Here is a 27,375-nt window from a genome sequence, read left to right on the forward strand (position 1 = left end):
TACAATACACATACTGATACTCTGTCAATAACTCTTAGCTAATGAAATTAGCTCATGTGATTTGCTGATTACTGAAAAACTGTAACAACCATCAAGACAACATAAGGTCAAATTCATTTTTTCGTATAAAAAGAATCTGGGTAATTGACTTGTACATAAGACTTGTAGGTATGAAGCTGGCTCTGGGTCAACACAAAGTCTTCACAATGACAGACTGTCAAGAGACAACAAACTCAGTAGTAATGCCCCTGAACACTCATAATTGAATAGATTTTATTTCACATTTACACATTAGCAAGAGTATATACAATTTAAAAAATCAGCCTTGCTGGAAAAAATTAGTTGGAAATGATCTACCCTAACTTGAGACACTGAGTATTAAAGCTATCACCCTCTTTGATAGCTACAGCCTCTAAAAGTGCCTGCTTCTTCTGCATACTGCGGGATGACTCCAGTTCATACATTGTTGTCAGGTTGAAGAGAACACTCTCATGCAGGTAGTGTTTAGGGTCCTGCTGAACCATTCCTTCCAACTGCCGGAGAGAATCCTTCAGTCTTCCCAGATAAAGAAGACAAACTGCAGCATTGTTATTAGCCTAGAGAAAAAAACATACTGTAAACAAGTAAGTAAGTGTGTGTGTGTATGTATGTATTTACAAGTGATAAAAGAGAAGGAAAAGAAGAAGTGTAGTGCCTGGAGTTGGAACAGATTTACTATGTGCTAAGAATTACGGTTTTGTGTGTGTATGTGCATAAGTAACTAAAATACATTCTCAATCATACAATCCAATCCTTTTCTTCTGCTTGTTCTCAAGATTTATCCTGTGCCAGAAGGACCTGCTGACTTTTAAGAGTTCAAACTCTAGAAAACAGAGTCTAAAATGCAATATAAATAGGACAGGACATTAGTCAGTTAATTCTGAAAGTCAACTGAAATGGATTTCAGGCACTGCATGAGCCTCTGCACACTGTCATTTTCATATTTTTTTTAATGACTTCACTATATCTTCACAAGTTTTTTTTTTTTTTTTTCTCCTCTCTGGCTTACACATAGGAAAGAATTATACTATCACAAAGGCATCTAAAACTGACTTGTAGTAAATTCAGCAGATAGGGCAGTCTAAATACATCATAAATGACCAAGTCAGGCTCCATTTTCTCTTCCACACAAAATAGGTTTTATGAGTTACCACAAAATTCCAACAATACAGTCATAGAAGGTCTTTAGCAGCAGAAACGTTGGCACTTTCTGAAAGCTGCAGATAAGGGAAGAACACAGGCTTTAAAAAACCCACCTTTTCCCTTCCTTTAGGAAACCTTATTTGTGCGGGTTACAATAGGTACTGCTTTACAGCCTACAAAATGATGCAATTCATGTGCTGCCTAAACTCAGTCCCCTCAGCCTTTAAAGGGCCTTGGACCAGGTTACTGGGGGTAAGCTGTCTCACTTCTTAGGAACACTCTTCCGTGATCATGCACTGAAAGCTGCCAAATGTAGAAAACCCAGAAGTAAATAAAGAGCTTCTCTTGTGATGGGAATCCAAGGCTCTGAAACGCAACATGTTAAAAATGCCATGTTTAAAATTACAGTATCTCTTCAGTGTCGTGTGAAATCAAGTTAATCGGATATACGTTGGCAGCTGCCATTTCTTTTCCTGACATGCTTGTCTATGCTAAAAACAGCAAATGCAAAAAGAAGTGCTTTTGTGAAGATCCCACTAAACCTAATGCCTTGTGATCTTTACATGCATGTCTAAGTATTCATGCCCTTCATATAGACTGGGTCTTTATTTCCCATCCCCTTTGTATACCCTTCGGCACACATGCCACATTGAATTTTTCTATAAAGCTCTGAGCGTACTCTGGGTACTAATTAAATCCACACATAAAGCATTACAAGAATACTTGAGGTGTTCATTATAAATGTAGCAATTTGGAGATTTACCACAGCATTTGATGAGTCAATCCTTAAAATTTCTGTGAAAAATCGATGAGCTTCTGCAAAATTATTCTGACCAAGGTGGAGAAAGGCTCTGGAAAGTAAGTGACATACGAATGAGTCCTCCTCAGAAACCCAAGGTGATAATCTATTTTAAAAAGAATGGACACCATTTTTTATTTTCCTTCTTACAGATGTGAGAGTTTCTGACATTTGCTCTGCATGGTATAATTACAACCAGCAAGGAGACACTGATTTACAGACAAATGGAACGACAACTTGGATCATTTGGCTACTGTATATTCTGCCTACCAAAGCAACTGTCTTCACTGTGTTTTTATTAATTTAAATGCAGATACTCTCTTCCTGGAATTATTTTTCTTCATGAAATTAGCCACGCTACGTAATTTTCAGAGCACTTTCGAATAGTATTTTCCAAATATATTAAGCCGATGTGCTGACCATTACAAACTGGGTCCCCCATCATGCAGCTTGTTTTACTACAATGTATTCCAGTATTTGAAGCTACCAGGCAGTAACTTTACCAGCAGATCTGATTGTAGGATAAAGGCTCAAAATAGCTTCTTCTCTCCTAAAGGTTATTTATGCAAAAGTATATTGAAAAAGCAGAGTGAAAATATGCAATGCCTGGAAGAATGAGAAAAAGCTTTGTAAAATCAACTTAAGGATCACAATTTCAATCCAGGATAATATGTCTGTACCAAGTGATACAGATCTCCTGGGTCTAAATGCCATTCAGTCTTACTTATGACAGATGTAGTTACATAAAAGAGAAAAAAGGAACAGGACTGTCTCAAGGGTAGCTTAATGTTCACAATGCATACTTTGCAAAACTGTATTTTAAATTTTCATTTAGGTATTATTTACCTGTTCATTAAAACCATAATTTGGCTCTGTAGTCCGTCCAATTTGTGAGTCACTTTCTCAACGTCTTGAAAATACTTTTCTGCAGTTTTTATGTCTCCGATCTAGACAGTAAAATCACAAGAAAGTTACCACAATAAGAAGAAAAGAGATCCAGCCTGATTATATCTTTTACAAAACGTAAGAACAAGAAAACATATCAAGGTCCATTATATAGCTGTCTGGCACCAAGCTGATTGGGTAACATCTGCTACCAAACAAGGTATTTGAAGAGCCATATTAAGGTCATGGAAAAAGAACACCAGAAGTTTTATCTAAGGCAGTGTTTCTCAGCTGTGGTTGTGGAGCATTCACGGACTGTATGGCAGGGGTGCCCCACCTCCTCATTTAGCTCTTTTGTTGTAATTGACTCCAGAGTCCCTGAAATTAGCTGAAAATGAGAAAAGGTCAGAATTACTTCCAGGGAGAATGGGTGTTATTCTGCAGGAAGTGAAGACAGACCCTGTCCACAGGCAGAAGCTGTCAATAAGGCAAGAGAACTGGAATACAGTAGCCTGTATTCCTAGCTGGTATAGGACCCATACTCAGTTAACCTGCAGCGCATGGGTCATAGCCAGGGACCACAGGATGACCTCAGAGCATCACACTAAAACATGTTGAAAAACAACCCCAATGCAATGGGCCACTGGGGGTACTGGGAAGACAGTCCATTTGCAGATCAAAAAACACTGGAGCATGGACTATGCAGGCTGAAGGAATGAGGGATCTGAAAACTGGCATAAAGAGGAACAGATTTTATGGGGAACAGGAAAGGGGATCCTGAGAAAGCAAGGGATATTTCACCTAAGGGTATGCCACATACATTGCTACTGGAGATGAAAAAGCCCCCAACACAAACATGTGAAGAAGGCCCTTTGGTAAATAAGTTAGCAACGTGTGTTTTGTAGAAGGATATACTCCTACTTTTGTTGTGGTTTCACAATGCAGTGCCTAATTTCAGGCTGGAGAGATGGAAAGAGAAGAAAACTTACTACTGGGTAAAATAAATCTATCAAAAGAAGTGAAACTAATTAGTTCAGGAGCATAAAGCCATGGAAACCAGGCAGACCTCAGTGGGGAGATTCACGGGATTCTTAAGTGAACACCTATTTAAGAACAGGACATTACCAAAAATGTTTGTGACAAATGTGTTAAAGTGTCCTTAACCCTCTCAGATGGTGAATTCTAGCATCCCTAGGAAACTTATTCCAGGGTTCTTAAATTACCTCAGCATTGGAAAAATACACCCTAAGTGTTTCATTTTTTACCTCAACTTTTTGTCCCGTCCATAGCAGTTCAGGGATAACAGTCCAAGTCCTCTTTTTTAACAGTCTTTTACATACCTGAAAATTTTTATTGTACTTTCTCTTATGTTTTTAATTCTAGAATGAGAATCAATTTTCAGTTTCTCACAGTTAACGCTTTCTGGATTCCCTCATCATTCTTTCTGTTCTCTGAACTCTTTCCTGTTACTTCATATCCTCCCAAATGCCTGTGTAAGAGGTCATGACACTCCAACCGATCTCTCGCCACAAGTGAGAATGGAAGAATTACTTTATGCTTCACATTTGAATATGAAGTTTGCTTTTATGCCACAGTATTTTGGAGTCTGGTTTGTGTGTAGTTTGCTTACCCTTAGGCTGATTCCTCTCCACAGAACAGCGCCTTCTTGTTGTTTCCTTTTTTGTATTTGTGTATTGCTTCCAGTCTTTGGTAGTATTTTGCCTTTGCTATTTGAAACACAGCCCATTTAACATTTCAGTTTCTCAACTTGTCAGGATTAATTTGCATTCTGATCCTGCCCTTCATAGTGTCTGCACCACTTGTACATTTTACAAGCATGCTTCTAATTCCATCATATGAGCACCTAATCAAAAATACAAACACTGCAACCCCTAAGGAGAACCCTGTGGAAAAGATCATGTAGCAAGTCCTTCTAGTCTACCAGTAAATGACTTTCCAAGTACTTTTCAGACACAGCAAACAACCATCTTAAGGATTCATCTACATTTCTTCCTGATTTGCTTATGTATCATAGCAGAAGTGATTGTACTCAAAGATGCTCACAGATCCTTGTCCACATGGAGGACTTCAACCACCCTGATATCTGTTGGAGGGATGGTACGGCCCGGCACAACCAATCCGGGAAGTTCCTTGATTGTGTGGAAGACAACTTCCTTCTGCAAGTAATAGAGGAGCCAACAAGGAGAGGTGCCATGCTTGACCTTGTGCTCACCAACAGGGAAGGGCTTGTTGGCAATGTGATGCTCCAGTGCAGCCTTGGTTGTAGCTACCATGAGATGGTCGAGTTCAAGATCCTCAGGACAGTGAGAAGAGCATGCAGCAAGCTCACTGCCCTGGACTTCAAAAGAGCAGACTCTGGCCTCTTCAGGAACCTGCTTTAGTAAGGTTCCATGGGATATAGCCCTAGAGGGCAGGGGGGCCCAAGACTCTTGGTTGATATTCAAGGATCACCTGCTACAAGCTCAGGAGTGTTGCATCCCAACTAGAAGGAAGTGCAGCAGGAGGGCCAGGAAACCTCCTTGGATGGATAAGGAGCTGCTGAGGAAACTTAGAAGAGGAAAAAATAAGCTTACGGAAGGTGGAAGCAAGGACAGGCAGCCTAGGAAGAACACAGGGATGCTGTCCAGGAAGCTAGGAACCAGGTCAGGAAAGCTAAGATCCAGTTAGAATTAAATCTCACAAGGGATGTGAAAGGTAATGGGAAGGGCTTCTATAGGTATGTAGCAAACAGAAGACAGCCTAGGGACAATGTGGGCCCTCTCCAGAAGCTATCAGGAGAACTGGCTTCCCTGGATTTGGAGAAGGCTGAGGTTCTGAATGACTTCTCTGCCTCGGTCTTCACTGGCAAAGGCTCTGACCACACCACTCAAGTCTTGGAAGGCAGACGCAGGGACTGTGAGAATGAAGACCTTGGGTCCACTGTAGGAGAGAATCTGGCTCGAGACTATCTTAAAAACCTGAACGTGCACAAGTCCATGGGACCTGATGAAATCCATCCGTGGGTCCTGAGGAAGCTGGCGAATGAAGTTGCAAAGCCACTGGCCATCATATTTGAAAAATCGTGGCAGTCAGGCGAAGTTCCTGACAACTGGAAAGAGGGAAATATAACCCCCATTTTCAAGAAGGGGAAAATGGATGACCCAGGGAATTACAGAGCAGTCAGTCTCACCTCTGTGCCTGTAAAATCTTGGAGCTGATTCTCCTGGAGGGCATGCTAAGGCACATGAAAAACAACAAGGTGCTTGGTGACAGCCAGCATGGCTTCACTAAGGGGAAATCCTGCCTGACCAATTTGGTGGCCTTCTATGATGGGGCTATGGAACTGATGGACAGGGGTAGAGCAGCTGATGTCATTGACCTGGACTTGTGTAAAGCGTTTGACACTGTCCCACACAACATCCTTGTCTCTAAATTGGAGAGACATCAGTTTGATAGGTGGACCACTCGGTGGATAAAGAACTGGCTGGATGGCTGCACGCAAAGAGTTGTGGTCAATGTCTCAATGTCTGGCTGGAGACCAGTAACAAGTGGCATCCCTCAGGGATCGGTCTTGTTCAACATCTTTGTCACTGACATGGACAGTGGGATTGCGTGCGCCCTCAGCAAGTTTGACGATGACACCAAGCTGTGTGGTTCGATTGATATGCTGGAGGGAAGGAATGCCATCCAGAGGGACCTTGACACACTTGTGAGGTGGGCTGATGCCAACCTCATGAAGTTTAACCATGTGTCCTGGGTTCAGCAGTAGCAGTCATTTTTTCTCCTTCTTGGTAGCTGGTGTAGTGCAGTGTTTTGACTTTCAGCTCGGGAACAGAGCTGATAACAAGGATGTTTTGGTTTTGCCAAGGACTTTGTGAGCCTCATGCTCTGCCAGGGGGGAGGGGAAGCCAGGAGGAAGCAGAGACAGGACACCTGACCCAAACTGACCAAAGAGGTATTCCATACCACAGCACGTCATGCCCAGGATGTAACTGGGAGTGAGCCGGAAGGGCTGGGAGACTGCAGGGTTGGAGGAGGTATTGGTCGGAGCTTGGTCGGGCTTGGGGGGCGAGTTATCGGTCAGCTGGTGCTGAGGTGTTGTATTCTCTTCCCTTGTTATTTCCTTTATCATTATTATCATTGGTGGTAGCAGCAGTGATCTGTGTTATACCTTAGTTACTAAACTGTTCTTATCTCAACCCGTGGGAGTTGCATTCTTTTCGATTCTCCTCTCTGTCCCTCCGGGAGTAGGGGGAGGGAAAGAAGGGAGGGGGGTGAGTGAACAAATTACCTGACTGGGTTTAAACCACGACACCATGTCAAGTGCAAGGTCCTACACCTGGGTTGGAGCAATCCCAGGCACAGCTACAGGTTGGGCAGAGAAGAGATTCAGAGCAGCCCTGTGGAGAAGGACTTGGGGGTGCTGGTCAATGAGAAAATGAACATGAGCCAGCTTCAGTGTGTGCTCACAACCCAGAAAGCCAACTGTATCTTGGGCTGCATCAAAAGGAGGGTGACCAGTAGGTTGAAGGAGGTGATTCTGCCCCCCTACTCTGCTCTTGTGAGACCTCACCTGGAGTATTGTGTGCAGTTCTGGTGTCCTCAACATAAAAAGGACATGGAACTGTTGGAACAAGTCCAGAGAAGGGCCACGAGGATGATCAGGGGACTGGAGCACCTCCCGTATGAAGACAGGCTGAGGAAGTTGGGTCTGTTCAGCCTGGAGAAGAGAAAGCTGCGTGGAGACCTCATAGCAGCCTTCCAGTATCTGAAGGGGGCCTATAGGGATGCTGGGGAGTGACACTTCATTAAGGACTGTAGTGATAGGACAAGGGGTAACGGGTTAAAACTTAAACAGAGGAAGTTTAGATTGGGTATAAGGAAGAAGTTCTTTTCAGTAAGGGTGGTGAGGCACTGGAATGGGTTGCCCAGGGAAGCTGCGAAAGCTCCATCCCTGGCAGTGTTCAAGGCCGGGTTGGATGGAGTCTTCAGTGACATGGTTTAGTGTGAGGTGCCCCTGCCTTGGAACTAGATGGTCTTAGGACTTAAGGTCCTTTCCAACCCTAACTATGCTATGATTCTATGATAATATGCAACTGTCCCACCTACCAAAGCATTTATGGAATACTCAGTAATAATCAACCTAATCAGAGGTGCATTTCTCCCAGACATTACATAAATGGCTCAAAGAAACCAAATACCATTCATTCTAAAAGCTTATACATTCAGTTGTAATGACAAAGAATACAGTTCCCCCATATAAATACCAGTAAAGCTGTAAGGCACCAAGAAAATAAACTACATTTAAATAAAGGATAATGCTGGCACAAGCGTAAATGAATCTGTCCTTAAATATTTTTAGCCTGGAAATTAGAAGGAAGCCCCTAACCATGAAATTAATCAATTTCTAAAGGAAGCTACCGGTTTGCTCCACTGGGAGATTGATGAGTCCAAATCTAATGTGCTTTGAGACTAATCACAACTTATTTGTGATCACGAAGGGTTCTAATTTCATAGCAGTATCTTGTATCTTCTCAAGAAACATGCCAAACTTTCAATTCTTAGTTATCTCACTGAAGGGAAACAGTTTACTTTGGGGGGGGGGACACGACATGACTCACAGAACATTTAGAAGAAAGAATTACTCCTGACTAGTCATTAACATGTTAAAGTTTAAAGTGGTCTTCATCACTAAATTTTATTTAACTTAGTTCAACCAACCTGACTTCAGTATCTAATAACAGTTATCACTTTGAATAGAAATGAATATTCCTCTGTTAACCTCAAATAATCATAGCTTCCAACATGGAACCTCCAGAATAGTATGCACTTCAGTTTGTTTTTCGTCTAGAAAACAAGATGATTCTTCTTATGCACTGCTCGGATTTATCTATTGCTTTTAGCTCTGTTTTGCAGGAGTCTATTGCAGAGGCTAAGGTCAGGCAGCTTTCCACTTTCTAAATTCTTTAATGTTGTACCCTCCAGGCACAGCTGAAGATTTTGTCACAAAAAGAAAACCAATGAGTGAAACAATATCTCCTTAAGGTGCTAGAAGAAAGGAAACATTTGAATTTAAAAGTGATGTTTTTTATTAGCTACTGTCTAGGGTCAGATGAAAATCTCAAGGGTTCCTCATACTTTCTTGCTATGTCCAATTCTGACAGTAAAACCTCTAAGTTTGTCACAGCCAACACTGTGGACATCAACTCCAGATGACTGTACAGAGCCTGCAAATGCTGCTTTTGAAATTGGACAGACATAGTTAGGAGATGCTTTCCTCCTAAGAATGAACTTTATCCTATAGCAAACAGAACTATTAACAGACTGGAGTGACAGTAAGGGAGACACTCCCATCAGCAAGGCAGTACCAGTAACATACCCAGTCATTTCCCAGTAAGACAAAAGCTATTAATAACTTGTATTTTCAACAGTATTATGCATATTTACAGTACCATTCTTTAATAAGCATAATTACTAGGTTGCCTATTTAGGTAATAATTAATGCACACAGCTAGTATCACAAAATTGCTCTATAGTGATGGAGATCCACTTCCAACCAGAGACTTTCAATGACAAACATGTCTACCACACTGTGAAAACATGCTCCCGCTGAGAACCGAAAATCCATAACTGAGTTTTAATGACATTCTGTGATTTCCAGCAAGCAATATTAATGATAGAATTATCTATCAAGAGTAAATTATTCTATTTCAATACAATTTTATAACACAAATTCCACAAATATAATTGTTTGTAAACTCAGATTTATAAGTAAGGGGAAGTAGATAAAAAAGGCTAAGTTTGAAATATCAGTATAAGAAATATGAAAGAACTGAGAACTCATGAAATACTACAAATTAAAATCAACTAATAAAACAATCAGATACTAATAATTTAGTTGCATCATATTCTGATAAAGTACTGCTGCACTTACATCTTTTTCACTTATTATTGTAAGTAGATAGCTACATGGGTATTTATTATACTTGTGCAGTCCTGTTTTTGCTTTTAATATGCCCTCCCCTGTCTCCTCAGGGATGTAACCTGGACAAAAGAAGGAAACTCTTCAATTTTTGCTGGATGATGATAGCAGCTATACAGTGTGACTGAGAGGTGCATGCATTTTGACACAGTGAGAAATGAGATTTTTAGTGAAATTCTAGCTCACTGAAGTCAATAGGAGCTTTACCATTAGTTTCAGGGAAAGCAGAATGTTGTCCTTTGATTAAGTTATTAGCATTATTTTCTACAGCATGTTCTTTGTCCGTTAACGTACTTCCAATATTGTAGGTGCTTTATATTTCCTACCTTTACCTAGTATCACATGGCAGAAGTATTTGTTTTGAACACTGCCTCTACAATTCGATACATACCCTGTAAAACAGTTCTAGTTTTAAATGCAACTTATTCACTACATAGCTGTCAACAGCAATACTACCCAGGAGATTTAGAATAAAATGCATACCTGAAGGAAAATCCTTCCAATTCCACTTAACAGCTGAGGCTCTTGCTGTGGGTAATATTTGATGATGGTGTGATACGCATCTACAGCAAGCACATAGTCCTAAGGAGTGAAAAGAACATGACCAGGTATTTAAGCTCAGCATTCTTCAGCCTTTATGTCTCCTTTTTAAACGCATATTCAAATGGAATTAAAGTAATTGCAACTTGTCAGTGGAACAGGATTTCTACTTATCATTGCAGGCAGTAGGAGCTGACTATATTGGTTATTTCTCAGTTATACTAGAACTGCAAACACAGGGGATCTTCCTCTTTTTTTTTTTCCCCAAATGGATTACATTCTCTTTGTAGCTAAATGCCAAGAACAAAAAATTTGAACATTTACTCTTCATCTTAGATTATGATTTAGGATGAAAGTCAAAAGCCTTCTGCATGCCCAGGGTCTCATGTTTCAAATATATGTATAATTTACATGGTTTAACAAACTATGCTCCAAAGCTTTGGAGCTGCTTGTGCACATGGTCTTAACTTCTGAAAAATATAATGTGACAGAAGCTGCAATTCATGCACATTTTCAGATGACAAACCAGCACTGCTGCCAAGGGAAATGAGACCTTTTCTATTCTTTCACCCAAACCCTCTTCCCTTCTACCATACAGAATAAAAGGAAAAGGAGTAGATAATCTAAATAGAAAACTGATTTGGGCTAAAACTAAGTGAGGAGTGGGCTAGTTCTGAACTCCAGAAAGCTTTGCAAGTGATCCTCCCCCTGCTGATACCTAAATAAAGACCATAAATACCTCCTCCATAAATACTTGCATAAAGCTGCCACTTGCTGGCAAGTGGCAGTTCTGAGATCTGTCCACTCAAGGTGCAGTGCAACAGCATCCTCCAGATAATGAGAAGTAACAGAAGATTAAACAAAATCATGCTCCCATTTCCCACATCAAAGAAATGTCCATGAGACTGGTTACAGCAGTGCAGCTCTTTTATGGTAATTCAGTACAGTAATTCAATGACCTGGGCAGTAAATGACTCTAAGAGCTAGACACATGGTCTTTGGCAGGCATACACAAAGAAACCTGAGCTGTACTAATCTGATGCCTCCTGACAGTCCCGCCCTTCAGCTTAATACAAGAATTTGTGGTGAGTGTCGGGAAGCAAAAGACAACAAAGAATAATTTTTCATAACTGCACAGACATCCTGAGGTACTCTCTACCCTACTATTTTTCTTGGTCAAATTACAGGACCCATTTAACTTGTCCCTAATGTGATCACAGCTACTGGTAAAGGTCCTTTTTCTTCATCTCACGCTTAGTCTGAGGAGGTGTAACTGATTTCTTTTCCTGAGGGTGCACCTAAAAAGGCTGAACCATTTCTTAGGAGGGCCTGTTGCAACAGAAATGGGGTAATGGTTTTAAACTAAAAGAGGGTAGACTTAGACTAGATATAAGGAAGAAACTTCCTACAGTGACAGTGGTGAAACACTGGCACAAGTTGTCCAGAGAGGTGGCATGTGTCCCACCCCTGCCAACATTGAAAGCCAGGCTTAGATGTGGTTCTGAGCAACCTGATCTAGTTGAAGATGTCCCTGCTCATTGCAGGCGGGTTGGACTACATGACCTTTGAAGGTCCTTTCCAACCCAAACCATTCTATGACTACTTGACCCATGAACCAGGGTCAACATACTAATTGTTTCACACACACAAAAATCAAGAGAAGTCTTTGGAGTCTAATCTGTATATGAGAGAAATTACATGTCCTATACTACTACAGGCTGACTTAAACAGTCCAAGATGTACTCTGTGTGACCTTTACTTGCAAACATTATATTGCATGTTAACAGTTAACATTTTATCCCGATTCTAGTGTGTCATCCATGTTTATGATTATTATTGGTAATGGAAAAAGTTCAGAGCAGGCAAGAGGCCACACGTACAAAAATTATTTAAGTATGGATTTATTTAGCATCCAGAGGTCAAATGTGATGAAATTTACTAACAAAAATTTTCATAAGTGTATGATTTATGAAAAGCTCAAATTTTACTGTAACAGCTCTCACTAAAGGACTTCATTGATTATGGAGTCCTACATGTCAGGTAGGCAAGAAAAAACTTGGAATAGGGACCCTCTGATCTGTCTCCTTAAAGGAGCCATGCTTGTATTAGCTATTAATATCTGAAAGAGTATCATTAATAAAATCTGACTATGACTGCATTTTATCCCTTCCTATAAAACTCTAGCTTTTATGCTCAGTGTCTTCTGTTCCATGGTCTAAAGCTGCTCCTTACCCAATGCTCAGTCTCCTGCACTCTCTGAGGCTTAGGCTCAGGTATGGGGACTTTACAATCACATCCCCAAACTCATGTAGAACAAACCCCAGGAGATCACGCAGTTAAGCTGATAGAAAAGCTCTTCTGTCATCTCAGAGTTTAGCATGAATTGACTGCAGAAAAGTCTTGGCCAGATGCAGCTGCACAAGTGGACACCGTCTGCACAATTACACCATCACAGGCTCCCAGGGTAGGTAGTAGCCAGCCTTGGCAGGAACAAGCACCCCACTAATGTCTTAGGAGGCTCAAGCTGTGGGATTTTCATAGACTTGGCCTAGTCAGGCAAAGAAACCTCCTCCCCTTTTGCATTCTCTGTCAAGTGATTATTCATCACCATGCATTATAACTAGGAGTACAAGAATATTCACACCTCCTAAAATGTTAAGAGTATAGGTGAAGCATTAAGAGTCTATGCACTGTGTATAGTGTGGATACAGCATCCTGTTTCCATATGACAGCACATAGTGTCTGTGCTTATCTACCTCATGCCTTGCAGTACCTACCACAGAAATGGGACTCATTTGTTCCAGGATATGACAGAGACTAAGTTACATTTGTCCAAAGCAATCCCTAAGGACAGACAAGGATGGCCCCAGGATGAAACTGTAAAACATTATCACAATATCCGGGCTCACTTCTAAATACAACCTCATTTTGTAGTTACTCCAGGATCCCATGGTGAGTTTTAAATGGATTTCCTACTCCTCTCCACTATTATGGAAGGTACAGTACTTCTAGAGTATCCTATATGTCATACAGAATGACAGTATTCCAGTAAGTTATAAAAGCATCTTATCTGAAAGTTCCTTCTAAAGGAGCATACTGTAAAGTATACAAGATTTGGTCTCGTTTACTAAAGACTGTTTTAATTTTCATCTTTGCTAATGTGACATGGTACAAGAAGAACTGTTTGACAGAATGATAAACAGGTGCCCTCCCAGAGGAGCAAAGTCTTGGTTGATACAAGTTGTGGTTGCGAGGAGTAAGACATTAAATACTGCCAGTAAAGAACCCAATGACTACAGTTTGTGATCTGAAGACTTAAAGGTGGGGCTGATGCACTATCATAGTCTTTCATTTTCAAAGATTATGAGCCTTCAGATTTTCCACACGTTCATGCAAAAATGACTGAAGTTATACAATTCAGTATGAGAGTTGGCCTCTTTGTTATTAAACTGTTTTATAATTCAGTATCTGTATTATCATGAAATTTGGAGCTAATATTAAATATTCTAATCCAAGGTAGTTCTAGTAAGCCATTGGATCTACCTGCACAAAAATGGCAAATGGGGTTTGTTTTTCATTTATTGCACCACAGTACAACTGTACTTTCCCCTTCATGCATTATACATTTTCATGTTTCCCTCGCTACCACCTTAAGTACTTAAAATATTAACTGTGAGATACACAGAAATAAGCATAAATGACCATCAAGTGCAAATGCTGAGAGTAGGTTCAATAAACCCTAGACTAAAAATCAGCTTTATTTATACAAAGTGCAGAGTTCATAGATACTATTTTTTTGGAAGAGAGGACATGGATAACTTATCCAGCCTCTCTACCTAGTGCACTTGTGGAAAGGTTATGAAAGCAGAGATTCACAGTGTTACGAATCCAAAGAGCAGTACTGCAGCACAGTTAGGCAAAAGACATGATGATTCATGCAGTTTTTCTCCTTTAAATCACAGTTCTTCGTCATCCCTTTTGTCACTAATACAAGCTGTTACCTCCTTCTTTGTACAGTTTTAATTGCACTATACCTAAACTAAAATAAATTCTAATGCTTTTGTTTTTATGAAAGGCAAGTTCTGAAAAAGTTAAGACAACACCGAAAAAAAAGTGCCTTTAATTAAGGTTAATTAAGCTTAACTGGTTACCTCCAAAACAGTATACCCCTCCTCATTAATTTAATGAGATATTTAGCTATGAAGCTAATGAGGCCATATTTAAAAGACAAAAATCATTGTGCTACATAAACAGAATTCCTTGAGTCAGATAAGTAATACAGAAGAGATATGACAGGAAATAAACCTAATTAGAGTTGAGGATATCTGAAGTAGATTTAAATAGTTATAGACCCAACAGCTAATCAAAGTGTTTGGGTTTTATTTTTATTTTCAAGAGTCAACCCTAACAAGATCGCTCCCTATTAAATACCTCTGAAGTTTTCTGTGCGAAGAAAGAGGTTAGCAAAAGTAAGATAATAAGTTTTTCTATTCTTATTATGATGTCACATAGTTTTACTTTAATAATTTATTATTATCAATCTACTAATAGCACAAGCTATTCTATTCAACTAATAGTATCTGGGGTTCAAATTATGACCATATTGCAATATCGTAAAAGTTCACTAGATGGCAATAGATGGCGCTGACTTGTGGAATGAAATCTCTGGTGGTTTATTTTTCTTCTTCCTAAATTACATACACTTGAAATACTTGAATAAGAACAAATGCAGGTTTTAAAGTATTACACAATCGACAAAAAAAGTGGAACTGGTCAATTAATATAATTGTTCATTGGAGAATTAACAGAACTGTGTTTAAAAACTATTTGAAGAAACAGTTTTACACTGAGTACTCTAGAAGGTGGAGAAGATTATTATGGCATTGCTTCATGTTAGAATGGTCTTATAAGTATTAAATTTATAAAGAACTGTCATAGTTTAAAACCAGAGAGACAGCTTGTTCACTCACTTCCCCCCCTTCTTGCCCTCCCCTTACTCCCGGAGGGACAGAGAGGAGAATCGAAAAGAATGCAACTCCCACGGGTTGAGGTAAGAACAGTTTAGTAACTAAGGTATAACACAGATCACTACTGCTACCACCAATAATAATAATGATAAGGGAAATAACAAGGGAGGAGAATACAACATCTCACCACCAGCCAACCAATAACTGCCCCCCCCCAGCCCGACCAAGCACTGACCGATACCTCCTCCAACCCCACAGTCTCCCAGCCCTTCCGGCTAACTCTCAGTTACCTTCTGGGCATGACGTGCTGTGGTATGGAATACCTCTTTGGCTAGCTTGGGTCAGGTGTCCCGTCTCTGCTTCCTCCTGGCTTCCCCTCCTCCCTGGCAGAGCATGATGCTCACAAAGTCCTTGGCCAAACCAAAACATCATTGTTATCAGCTGTGTTCCCGAGCTGAAAGTCAAAACACTGCACTGCACCAGCTACCAAGGAGAAAAATGACTGCAACTGCTGAACCCAGGACAACAACCCATATAATTATCTCACAAAGGATCTGTCACATAAGTGGAAAAAGTAACTTCATGTACTACTCTGATTTTAACTGCAACATGACTATGTCTCCTGATTTCAACAGTTATTTTTTCCTCCTTCTTATAAGCTGATGCAGTGCTGTGTTTTTGACTTTAGTCTGAGAACAATGCTGATAACACACCGATATTTTAATTGTTGCTAGGTAATGTTTACCCCAATCAAGGACTTTTCAGTCTTTCATGCTCTGCCAGTGAAGATGGACACAAGAAGCAAGGAGGAAGCAGAGCCAGGACACCTGACCCAAACTAGCCAGAGGGGTATTCTGTACCCCAGTTCGTCATGCCCAGCATATAAAAGTGAGGGAGTAACCCAGAAGGGCAGATCATTGCTCAGGTCAGGCTGGATATCAGTCAGTGGGTGGTGAGCAGCTGTAATTTGCACCACTTGTGTTTATTTTTTCCCTTTCCCCTTTTAGTTTTATATTCTCTCCCCTTGTTATTTCCCTTACTATTATTATTATTAGTAGCAGTAGTTTCATGTAAGACTTTAGTTATTGTTCTTAACCCGTGAGGTTTAAATTTTTTTTGATTCTCCTCCCCATCATGGCCAGAGAGGGGTGGAAGGTGGAAGGGGTGAGAGAGTTGCTGCACGGTTCTGAGTTACCAGCTGGGCTTATATCATGACACAATGTTTGGAAAATCTTTCTTAAAAACTTTACTACTCCATATAGGGATATTTCTGAAAACTGAGACATTCGCAACTCCACGGCCAATGCACTGAAATGCAAATTTCAGATGAAAGTAGTCATGGTTTAATATGTGATTGTGGGCCACCTGGAAGTTACTGTTTAACCATAAATCTCTAACTTAACAGCTGCTTGATAGGCTCTAAATACAACTGGCCTTAAGAAGTACCTGAGCTGCAGTATTTCTGGAGTAGCATTTCCAAAATGGTGATACCCAGTATTCCCAAATATTCTTCCATCACTAGAATAACAATAACGGGACCAAACCAGAAAAGAAAGAACTATGCATGCACGTGGATTTGTGCGTACACGAGAAGAAAAACACTGAAAGTGTTAAAAACAATTCACAGCCAAAAGTAAAGTGAAATTCTTAAGAGAGAGTAAAAAAAAACAACAAATCCCAAACAAAAACAGTATTACCAGCATTTTCTTATTTCTATCTTCTATTTCGTTTGGGATGGAAACTCCTGCTTTTTTTGAAACCAAAGCTCCTTAAAAAAACCCCTATGTCAAATACCTACTTCAAAACTCAAATGTTGACTACTTCTTAAAAATAACTCCTGTTTTAATGGACAATTATTTCTATTCCAGACAGAAATGTCCTCATCACACTATCATTATGAATACCTATTTCCATTTTCTGTAATTCTCATAAAAAGGACGTTCCATTTCATGCCAAGCAGTATTTGGGTAACTGGATCTCTTCTAAACAATGCATGCTTTTTGAGGTATTGTATTATTAAGAATGGAGCCACATTTGGAAAGAAGCTCAGTAAACATCAGAGGGTCGGGTCTGGCATGACCTTGGGCAACCAAAGATCAGGAAGCAAGGACTGCATATCTTGGCCTGTGAAGATTATACTGCTGACAACTTTGCTCCAAGGCTGTTGCTGCTAATTGATTTGTGAAATACAGTTAAGCTAACAGCAGTACACTGCAAGAATGGTGGTTTCCCTGCTTCCCTGACCATGAGATGAACAGAAGTTGTTTTATTTCTGCTTTCTGAATACAAGGAGAAACTAAGAGTGTTGCACCAAATGCAGCAGGATTGGTTGAAAAAGTAAGAAGGTATCAAGGGAAAAAACCACAACAGTGGAAGCTAGTTACTTTTGCTTTTATTCCTTTCTCCTCTGCCCATCCCTTCCTGTGAGGATTTAAACTTGAAAGAAGGTAACTTACAATTGAGGTAGGTTGACAAGGGAGGATGCATTTAGATATCCAGGATCTTCATCACATACAAAGGCTACAGTATTATTAATCCTCAAAACAGAGCAACATTCCTAGTGCATAGTTTGAAAAGGACACAGCACATAATTGCTTTTAATTACAGCATTTAGTTAAGTGTTTGAAAAATCCAATTTAAAAATGCAAATTCTGTATTGTTATTGCATGTTCTCCAGGATGATCTGGGGAGAAATAAGTACAGATATGTTCCCAAAGAACATTATTGCAAATAGTTATCTATTAAATAAGACATTATTAAACCTAATTAATACCTCACTAAGCAAAACCTTCACATACTGTCAGGCAGTCTTCCCTTACCTATGCACCAGTAACTGTCTTGCAGTTTCTCTGACAATCTATTCTGGAATATACGGTACCTCTGCAGTTGCTGCCACCCACATACCTTCATCATTAGCAGACAGTTTGCCATGGAGTACATCACCCGGCCCAGACGTGACCTCCACAGCTGAACAGAGGCTGCAAAATAAGAGCAGCTTGTGAATTTGCACAAATAAATTAGAGCTTCTTTCTTGCCATCAATTATTAGTGCTGTGAATTACGATTTTGAAAGATCCCCCTCGTTAACACCGCTGGGTTTTTGCCTAGAATTTGTAATTCTTGGTCACCCTGCACCATCAGATAGAAAATTCTTCACCTCCCCAAGGTAACTGCTCAAGCAGCTCTTGGGTACCATACACGATGCAACAATGCAGAGCAATAGACAGCTCAGCTTTGAGCTCAGGCCAAATATTAAACACCAAAAGAAGCCACACATTTTCCAATATCAGAACAAAAGGTGCGCAAAAAGATTCAAGTGATAATGAGCATCAGTTTAAAAACATGTAATCTACAGCATTAAATGTGATAAAAATCAAAAATCAAACACAGCTAAAATGCCATTTCAAAGCCAAACCATGCAGGGTGAGAACTGTCTGAGTCTGTGACTGTGCTTGCCTCTGGCTTAAAGAAATGCTGGAAATAATCTGCCAAGCCTGTCTGCTTTCCCCACGCTCCTGGAGCTTGCAGGCATTAAAAGCTGCAGCAGCAGATTTCCCTCTCTTGCTTTGCAGACAGACTCCTAAGGTTGGAAGAAAACGGTTCACACAGATGCTCATTTTCTCTTGCGTTACAGTACCACAGATCAATGCTAGAAATATTCCTCTAACCCTCAAAAATAAACATTAGGGTTATTAATTTAGTTCATTCGGAAAATGAATGTATCTCAGTCAATCATCTGTCAAGGTCACTGTAATGATTTGAAAGGAGGGGAGGAAGAGAGAAGAGACTATTTCAATGAGATGGTGATAACTGAGACCACTCATTTGTATCAATAATGTAGTCTCTGCTGAAAGCATGGCAGGTCACATAGATAATTCTTTCAGCACACATAAATGCCATTACAAATAATAAGAGAGCTTGGTGAAATGCCTTCCTAAAAACTCCTTCAATTCTCTTCAACAATGAAACAAAAAAACCCCCATGAATATTCCAAAATTACCTTTGCGAGAAGAAGGGCACAATGTGCGGCCCAAGACTGGACCTAGTATTTCATCTACCCTGCTTAAAATCATTCATTACTCCTAGCTTTTGTTTCAGAAATTCCCCCTTGATCACATATCATTACGGCTATTAAAGGAGAGGAAGCTGTAAAACATGAGCAAATATTTTATGACGTATTTCTGTTTTTCCTTTCTTGCGTGTGTGTGTGTATAAAACCAGAACGTAATTACTCTCCTTTATTATTTCACTTATATTAATGCATCTCCTTTTTGCATGTCCTGACAGTGTGGTAACCACATTCAGCTTTCTAGGAATTAAGTGAAAACAAATTAGATATGGATTCCTGCAGTGGAGACATCTAGATTTCCCATTAACAATGGAATAGGATCAGCTATGGTTCTCAGAAAGGACCACAAGACATACGGACCAGATGCCTTCAGTCTGTGCAATGAATTAAACATGAACCTGGCGTGGAAATTCTGTACCCATGTGGGATAAGGCTTCTTAGCACTGGCAGGAAAGGGGTTAAAGAAAACCGGCAAAGCAGTAAACAAATAAAAAACCCAACAGCAGATCATTGTATGTTACTGAGATGCCTGAAACCCACTGTGCAGGTCCAGGCAGTCACACTTCCACTTCAAGCGCTTGTTTTTCCTTGTTATATATCAAGGACTCCACATTGCCATTCATTTTGGTAGGAGCTCTGTGCACAGAGAAGCTGCAAAACCAGCATCTTATAGAATGTGTTACCACGCAAGTGGTGCAATGCTAAATCTCTGCCTGTTGAAAAACTGGCAGATAAGTGCTATGTTCCAGACTAGAGGAAATGTACATGATAAGTCACTTGGTATGGTACCTTCTTACACTAGTTATAAGGAAATTACAGGCTAAGCATAATCCCCATGATGAATTAAGGCTGTCTTCACATAAAGTTAATAAAGTTTGCTTCAGCTAGTCTCACATGAAAAAAAACAAATCCATTATCAGCTTTCTGGAACTCCAAATACAGCAAAGAAGTAGACAGGGAGCAGACCTGGCTGACCTCCACAGACAATAGCAGTCAACAGTCTCTGCAAAGGACCCATTGGCTTTTTGGCAGCCTTAAACCTACAGGCAGCTGCACAGCAGACATATGAAGATCCCTCCAAATTTTCAGCAGCATAGTCCCTTGGTAACTACTAGCTGCTGCTTTTCTAACTATGTCTCCTCCTGAGCTCATCACAGCTCTAAAGCAGCAGCAGAGAGGAAAGCAAGGAGCCAGAAACTCAGCAGCAAGTCAGACTGTAAGACACAGGATTATGACACAGCTAGGAAAAAGTCCTTGTACCTTTAAGGGGGATCAGTGTCTTGGTTTTATAGGAGTAAAACAGAAAAGAATGTGGTGATAATAAGAACAGATAACAGGGAAGTGTAAGCAGGAGAACAGAGGCAAGAAGAATAGTAGATAAAAGGAGAGAGGAACAGAAACTCATGGAGCACTGTAGGAAAATCTTTAGTATCCGACTGTATCTCTTTTTCCTAACCCTTTCGAGTAGTAAATGTATTAATTTGACTATACTTGCACATTATGCCTTTATGATATATGCTGCTCACATGTGCGTTCATCTGGGTTTTTTTTAGGACTTATATAGATTAGTGTATTAAGTCAAATACAATAAGACATTAAAGCTGCTTTATATCCAGTCAGTTTGCAGACCACCCTTCCATACAGGAACTGTTTTGGGGAATTGTTTGTTATTATTTTTTAAACTCTGCTAACAACTCTACTTGGCCTCTTGTTATCTCAGCACCAGACTTTTGCTTCCCACAGGCTCTAGGTGAATGTTATCCTAGAAAGAAGTTGGTAAGATTCCTTAGACTGTTAGCTGAAACTGAAAGGGTTTTATTTTCTTGGTATTATGCTTTTAACTTGCTAGGTAGGCACTATGAGTGGTTCATATAACCCAGAATGTCACTTCTTGTCCAATTTTTTATGCAGTAATGTATCCTCTACTATTGAAGCTAAATGACTAAGAACAGAAAAAAACACAGCTGCATGTAAAATCATGAAAATGACAACATAGATTTGTATCATCTCTTATTCTAAAAAGTGACTTTGATGTTTCAAGGGTCTATAGCGCAGCTAGTGAGACTCAGCCATCGATGTAGCAGCATCCTAAGCCAGTGTAGCCCTTGAATGATGGGAGTTCAATTTAAAAGAAAAAACAATCCAAAACCAAAACAGTGATTTCAGACATGAGGACCGAGAGGAGCCAGTCAGCCAAGGCTTAAGATAAAACATCCATCTAGCTGTGACATCAATACACTTATATATTCATCCCTAAAGAATAGCAGCCATGTTCTTTGTTTCTTCTAAATTGGGAAAAAAAGCTGATATAGAGCACCAGTTTGATCAAGGGCAAAACTGTGAAATTAATTTCAGCAAATAAAAGTACAAGGTGTATCATTTGAGAGGCTGAGCAGGCTATGAGATTCCAAAAATACTGTTTTTAACAACTCTGGGTCAGTCTTGTGAAAACTTCTGGCATACTTAAGCAAGCAATAAAAACACACTGTCTGTGAAAAAAGTGTTTCAAGAATACCTACCTTGTCTGTTGTCCTGTGTAATGTTAATCATGCTTCCATCTTCAGCTAAGCCTTGTTCCAAATTTTCTAGTATCTGTAGTAAATTTTTTGACGTAACCGACATGAGTTTAAACAGCACTATACATTTAATGCAAATTATCCACAATTGACAGTCTATATGCAAACCAATTCAGGCAGGAATGCTTCACCTAGGTATAGTTCCAAGTTACTATTACCGTAGCTAGATCAATTGCACAAAGTAAGAAAGCCATTGTACGGGAGAAGGATGTTAGAGCTCAGGTTTATGATACTAACAGAACATTGAATGTCAGCACACTCTAGGGACACACATATTTTGTTAAGCAAAACATGAAATGTGCTTCACCAGAGAATGAATGTTAATGTCCACAAAGAAAGTCAATCTGATTTTTCTTAGAAAGCCACTGCCTCTTGATTCCCCCACCCTAAGCAGAGGCTCTAGTTTAGTCCTTCTGTCCTTAATGAATAACGCCTCTTAGTTCTTACTGCAATTTCCTTCTCAAAGCTTGGGTTTTATTGCTTCTTTTTATCTAGTATAGATTTTAAATCAAGTAAATTGTTGAGTGAATGAAACATTTGTTGTTTTATTGGGAGAACAAAAATGTATACTTAATGAAGCTTGTGTCTTAAGCACTTTAAAATTTGTAGGTAAGATTCCATTTGAAATGCAAGTTGACTTTCCTTTTTTTTTTTTAATCCCATTACAATATCTCCAAATTTGTTTTCGGATTCCCACAAACCACCCCACTTTTCCTGTTACAGATTTATAACTTTGGTTGTAGAACAATGCTTGAGATATCCTTGAAAAAACCCATTAAGGCCACTTGCTCTTTCATCTGTGGTTAGCTGATGAGGGAAATACAAGGCTGCTTTTTCCAGGGACTGAGTGCACTTCCAAATACAGAGCTCTCAGCTTCTTGTCAGTATAAGAAGTTTTTTCTTACATCAGTCAAGCATTCAAATTGTGCTCAGAGCTTTGTAAGCAAACATTTAAAAACAACACAGGAAATCCCCCAAAGCAAAAACACGTAGAATTAATCTGGGCTCAGCCAGCCATGTTGGTGCCTTTTACAGCCAATGAAGAGCAATTGGTACCTCCAGGAAGCCAGTTCATGTCACCTATTTTAGTCATCTTAAGGAGGAAGGAATTGCTCTACAAGATACCAAGCTCTTGTCACAGATGAGAGTGAAAGCATGAAGTTAGATGCCATAAATTTAGCTACAAGGAACTTAAGAACAAGGAGAGACACATGATGAAATGACAGCAGTTACCACATGCCAGCTGAGCCAGTGTAATTTTCCCAGTAAGAATTGTTAGCCCATGACAAATACAAGGCAATATGATTTAGTGTGAACCTTGTTCACAGAGGGCTAGGCTACATTGCCTTACCTCAGATTTTGAGAGGCTATAAGCGTACACCAGTAGTTACTGCAGCTTAGTTGATAGGTGGCAATTTATAAGACCACAGTGGCACACACCTGCAAGACTGAATCTCAGTCCCACTTTCAAAAGCAGTGTAGCCACTTTTAAATCACTTAGGAACCAAAAGCACTACGTTTCAGTGTTAAATGCTTAGTGTATAATGAGTCACCTTGTCAGACAAAAAACAAAAATAATTCTGCTTTCCCACAAACCAAAACCACCTTATTGTCTGTTTTCTGTCCAGTCTAAACCAAATGATCTTCCCCTGGAAAATCATTTCTCTTCCATGGGAAAACATCTAATGATCACTTTCCATTCTCAGTAAGGGTTGAAATTCTTACTCTTTAAATGGTCTAAACACGACGAGGTATCTTCATCAAAAGACATACTGCACTATTTAAAAAGACAATGTGTTTATCTTAAAACGTGCTCACTAACATCAAAAAAGAAAGAATTAGATATTAGCATACAATTAGAGTATTACATTAACCATTCTGTGACATTACTTGGCTATATCTAGCCATCACCTCAAGATCAACGCAATTAAAACAGAACTTGGTGTTGATTTGAGGCTAATTGTTCTATTCCCTAGGTTCATCTCCTCTTGCCCTTCCTAAGTACAGGAACATCATCTGCAGATTTTCAGCATTTGGGCATTTCACCAGTTTTCCAAGTATTGCTTAATAATAACATTAATGATTCAGGTAGCTCCTCAGTGTAAGCTATGTGGGATAGTTGACACGAAATAACTAATTTTAGCAAACCCCCTCATCCTACTTTTCTACAGAAGGCAAACTCTTTATTCTAGCAGTATCACATGGGATAGCTCTAAACATCCTTGTTCAGTTACAAAGAGAAATGACTGAACACTTCTGTCATCTACTTTAAATATCAGTTTTACGTGTAGCCTAGGTTTTCTCTTGTTTTGAGTATTGGAAGTACACACTCATTAGTTTCACCAGCTAGTATTACTTTGAGTCCTCTGTTTCGTTCCCTATCAATCACCTGTATACTTTAATTACTAACCTATGCACACCACCATTTTCTCTCCTAGTTTCCTATCCTTACATATCTCTCTTCAATGCTTTACTTTTCTTCCACAGCTTTTCACCAGCATTATCTTCTTACTCAAAATAACCCATTCTGGTGCTTCTGCAGTTGTGGCTTTTGGGTAATCAGACTGGTGCAGGATCATCATTTCTACAAACTCATCAAACAAGACATCAGGACAAATACCCCGTAGACTGAAGTAATGTATAAGAAATAGAATACTTAAGTGACCTTAGTTACTGAGCCAGAACTGGAAGCTGAGTAAAAATTAAAACCCAAACAAATCTGGAGGCCAGTAATGAGTGGCGTCCCTCAGGGATCGGTGCTGGGACTGGTCTTGTTTAACATCTTTGTCACTGACATGGACAGTGGGATTGAGCGCGCCCTCAGCAAGTTTGCCAATGACACCAAGCTGTGTGGTTCAGTTGATACGCTGGAGGGAAGGAATGCCATCCAGAGGGACCTTGACACACTTGTGAGGTGGGCTGATGCCAACCTTATGAAGTTTAACCATGCCAAGTGCAAGGTCCTGCACCTGGGTCGGAGCAATCCCAGGCACAGCTACAGGTTGGGCAGAGAAGAGATTGAGAGCAGCCCTGTGGAGAAGGACTTGGGGGTGTTGGTTGATGAGAAAATGAACATGAGCCGGCTTCAGTGTGCGCTTGCAGCCCAGAAAGCCAACCGTATCCTGGGATGCATCAAAAGGAGCATGACCAGCAGGTTCAAGGAGGTGATTCTGCCCCTCTACTCTGCTCTTGTGAGACCTCACCTGGAGTATTGTGTGCAGTTCTGGTGTCCTCAACATAAAAAGGACATGGACCTGTTGGAACAAGTCCAGAGAAGGGCCACGAGGATGATCAGGGGACTGGAGCACCTCCCATATGAAGACAGGCTGAGGAAGTTGGGGCTGTTCAGCCTGGAGAAGAGAAAGCTGTGTGGAGACCTCCTAGCAGCCTTCCAGTATCTGAAGGGGGCCTACAGGGATGCTGGGGAGGGACTCTTCATTAGGGACTGTAGTGACAGGACAAGGGGTAATGGGTTAAAACTTAAACAGGGGAAGTCTAGATTGGATATAAGAAGGAAATTCTTTCCTGTTAGGGTGTTGAAGCACTGGAATAGGTTGCCCAGGGAGGTTGTGAATGCTCCATCCCTGGCAGTGTTCAAGACCAGGTTGGACGAGGACTTGGGTGATATGATTTAGCGTTAAGGTATCCCTGCCCACGGCAGGGGGGTTGGAACTAGATGATCTTAAGGTCCTTTCCAACGCTAACGATTCTATGATTCTAAATCAGTAGCTAAGACACTCAAAATTTCATCAATCTGTATATAAATCAGAAGTCCAAGAGATATGAAGAGCATCTATGCAAGGGCCAGGGAAGAACATAACTACTCATGAAGGAGAACAGTGGAAATATACAGGGAAAAGGAAAATTATGTTTTTGCACTCAAACACCAAACCTGCTTCAGGTACCAGAAATATGTAAGTAGATGGGGGCGGAAGAGAATGAATTACCAAAATAGGGACAAAGTAAATATGGTTAGGTCTTTGAGTGGCTAATCCAATGCTGACAAGCGTCTGTAGAATGCATACAACAAAAAGCAAGAGAGAAATTTACCAGGTTAAAAGGAATTGTCAGACAGGGAAAGAAAACCCCACAACAACATTAAGGAAGAGAAATGAAACAGAAAGACAAATTTTTGTATGATAAGAATGCATTAGCATTAATCTTGTATAGCCTCCCAGGGGACGCGGCCTCAGCTCCACAGGGTGGCTCATTAAAAACTAGAAAACAACCTTGTGTTGCAGAGAGACAGACTAGGTAAGCTAATAGGTCTTTTTGCTCTTCCAGCTTCTACGACTCCAAGATCATCTCATTTACATAATGACTATTCCTATGCCCTTCTGTAAATACAGACGACCAAAGATTATTTTTCCACTTTCTAAAATAAGGATGTAAAACACCAGAGGCTTTTGGTTGAAAGCGCCCCAATTAATTCTGTTATAACCCCAATGGTTCCCAAGTGTCATATACAAATATTAAGACTAATGAGTGTAGATCCTTTATGTTATTTTCTTAGTTATGCCATAGGTTTTCATAAGTATTCTAAACTTTATTCTTGAACATTCCAGGTGAAATCAAGATTATTAGACAAATAGCATTCTGTGCAAAAATCAAAACATAGCTATACAACGTTTTCTGTCAGCCAACCATAACCCCAAATGGTTATCATCAATTTACAACTCTCTTTTAAAACATATTTATCTTTACAGTCTGTCCTTCTTCACATTCTAGTTTCTACAGCTGTCTTTGAATTGCTTTAAAAGAGTGGTTATTTAATTGAATGCAAACAGACAAAGTAATCTGCAGTGAGGTGCCTAGAATAACTGATCAGAAATATTCCCTTGAGAAGGATGGTATGTTTTATTTGTTCAACTGTAGTTTTCTATGTACTGTACTTTAAAAATGAGCATCCATCAGCACAGACAATAGCTTGCCCTAGCTACTGGATCCTGGCTGTAGTGGAAGCTGTTAGAAGCAAAGGGAGCTGGTCCTCTTTCTGTCCAAAAATGAACACACTAACCTGAAAGAAACTTTGGAAACTCAGACACAGGAAGGCAGAGAGAAAGAGATGGCATCCCACGAACTGACAGCAAGCGAACAGGACACTCCTTGGAAGAGCTAATGAAAAACGTTCAGCCAGCCTCAAAGAAGCTTTCCACAAGGACACCAGGATCACACAGAACTTGTGACCTAGGCCACTAGCAGTTGATGGAGTGAGAATATCAGTAAACAGATCTGCTTGACAACTCATCAGGAAGGGGAATATGTATATATTAATTTGTAAATCTCCTTTTGTCTGTTTCATCTTCTTCAGCACATCCTGTTTTCTTTATTTCAACAAAATCAGCCCAGTTCATGTTAAAAAAAATAAAAAAAATC

At 40.0% G+C, this 27,375-nt stretch overlaps 1 protein-coding gene across 4 annotated transcripts in view; it reads right to left on the reverse strand.

Annotated features, from left to right (window-relative positions):
* Positions 1 to 259: 259 nt before the first annotated feature.
* The window catches only part of TRAPPC12 (trafficking protein particle complex subunit 12), a 60,626-nt gene continuing 33,510 nt past the window's right edge, over positions 260 to 27,375 (reverse strand). For 2 of the 4 annotated variants that reach the window (XM_057431695.1, XM_057431693.1), the window contains 6 exons: positions 21,943 to 22,015; positions 18,260 to 18,333; positions 10,332 to 10,430; positions 2,828 to 2,928; positions 1,946 to 2,087; positions 260 to 596 (listed from right to left, as the gene is read on the reverse strand). In XM_057431695.1, the coding sequence (XP_057287678.1) occupies positions 354 to 596; positions 1,946 to 2,087; positions 2,828 to 2,928; positions 10,332 to 10,430; positions 18,260 to 18,333; positions 21,943 to 22,015 (732 nt within the window). In that variant the 3' untranslated portion in view covers positions 260 to 353. The remainder of the gene's footprint in view (positions 597 to 1,945; positions 2,088 to 2,827; positions 2,929 to 10,331; positions 10,431 to 18,259; positions 18,334 to 21,942; positions 22,016 to 27,375) is intronic. The other 2 variants (XM_057431694.1, XM_057431696.1) reach the window with 2 other exon arrangements.

Source organism: Pezoporus wallicus, unplaced genomic scaffold, assembly GCF_028554395.1.
Source record: "Pezoporus wallicus isolate ANWC-B61680 ecotype Strahan unplaced genomic scaffold, APGP_CSIRO_Pwel_v1 contig_161, whole genome shotgun sequence".
NCBI classification, from domain to species: Eukaryota; Metazoa; Chordata; class Aves; order Psittaciformes; family Psittacidae; genus Pezoporus; species Pezoporus wallicus.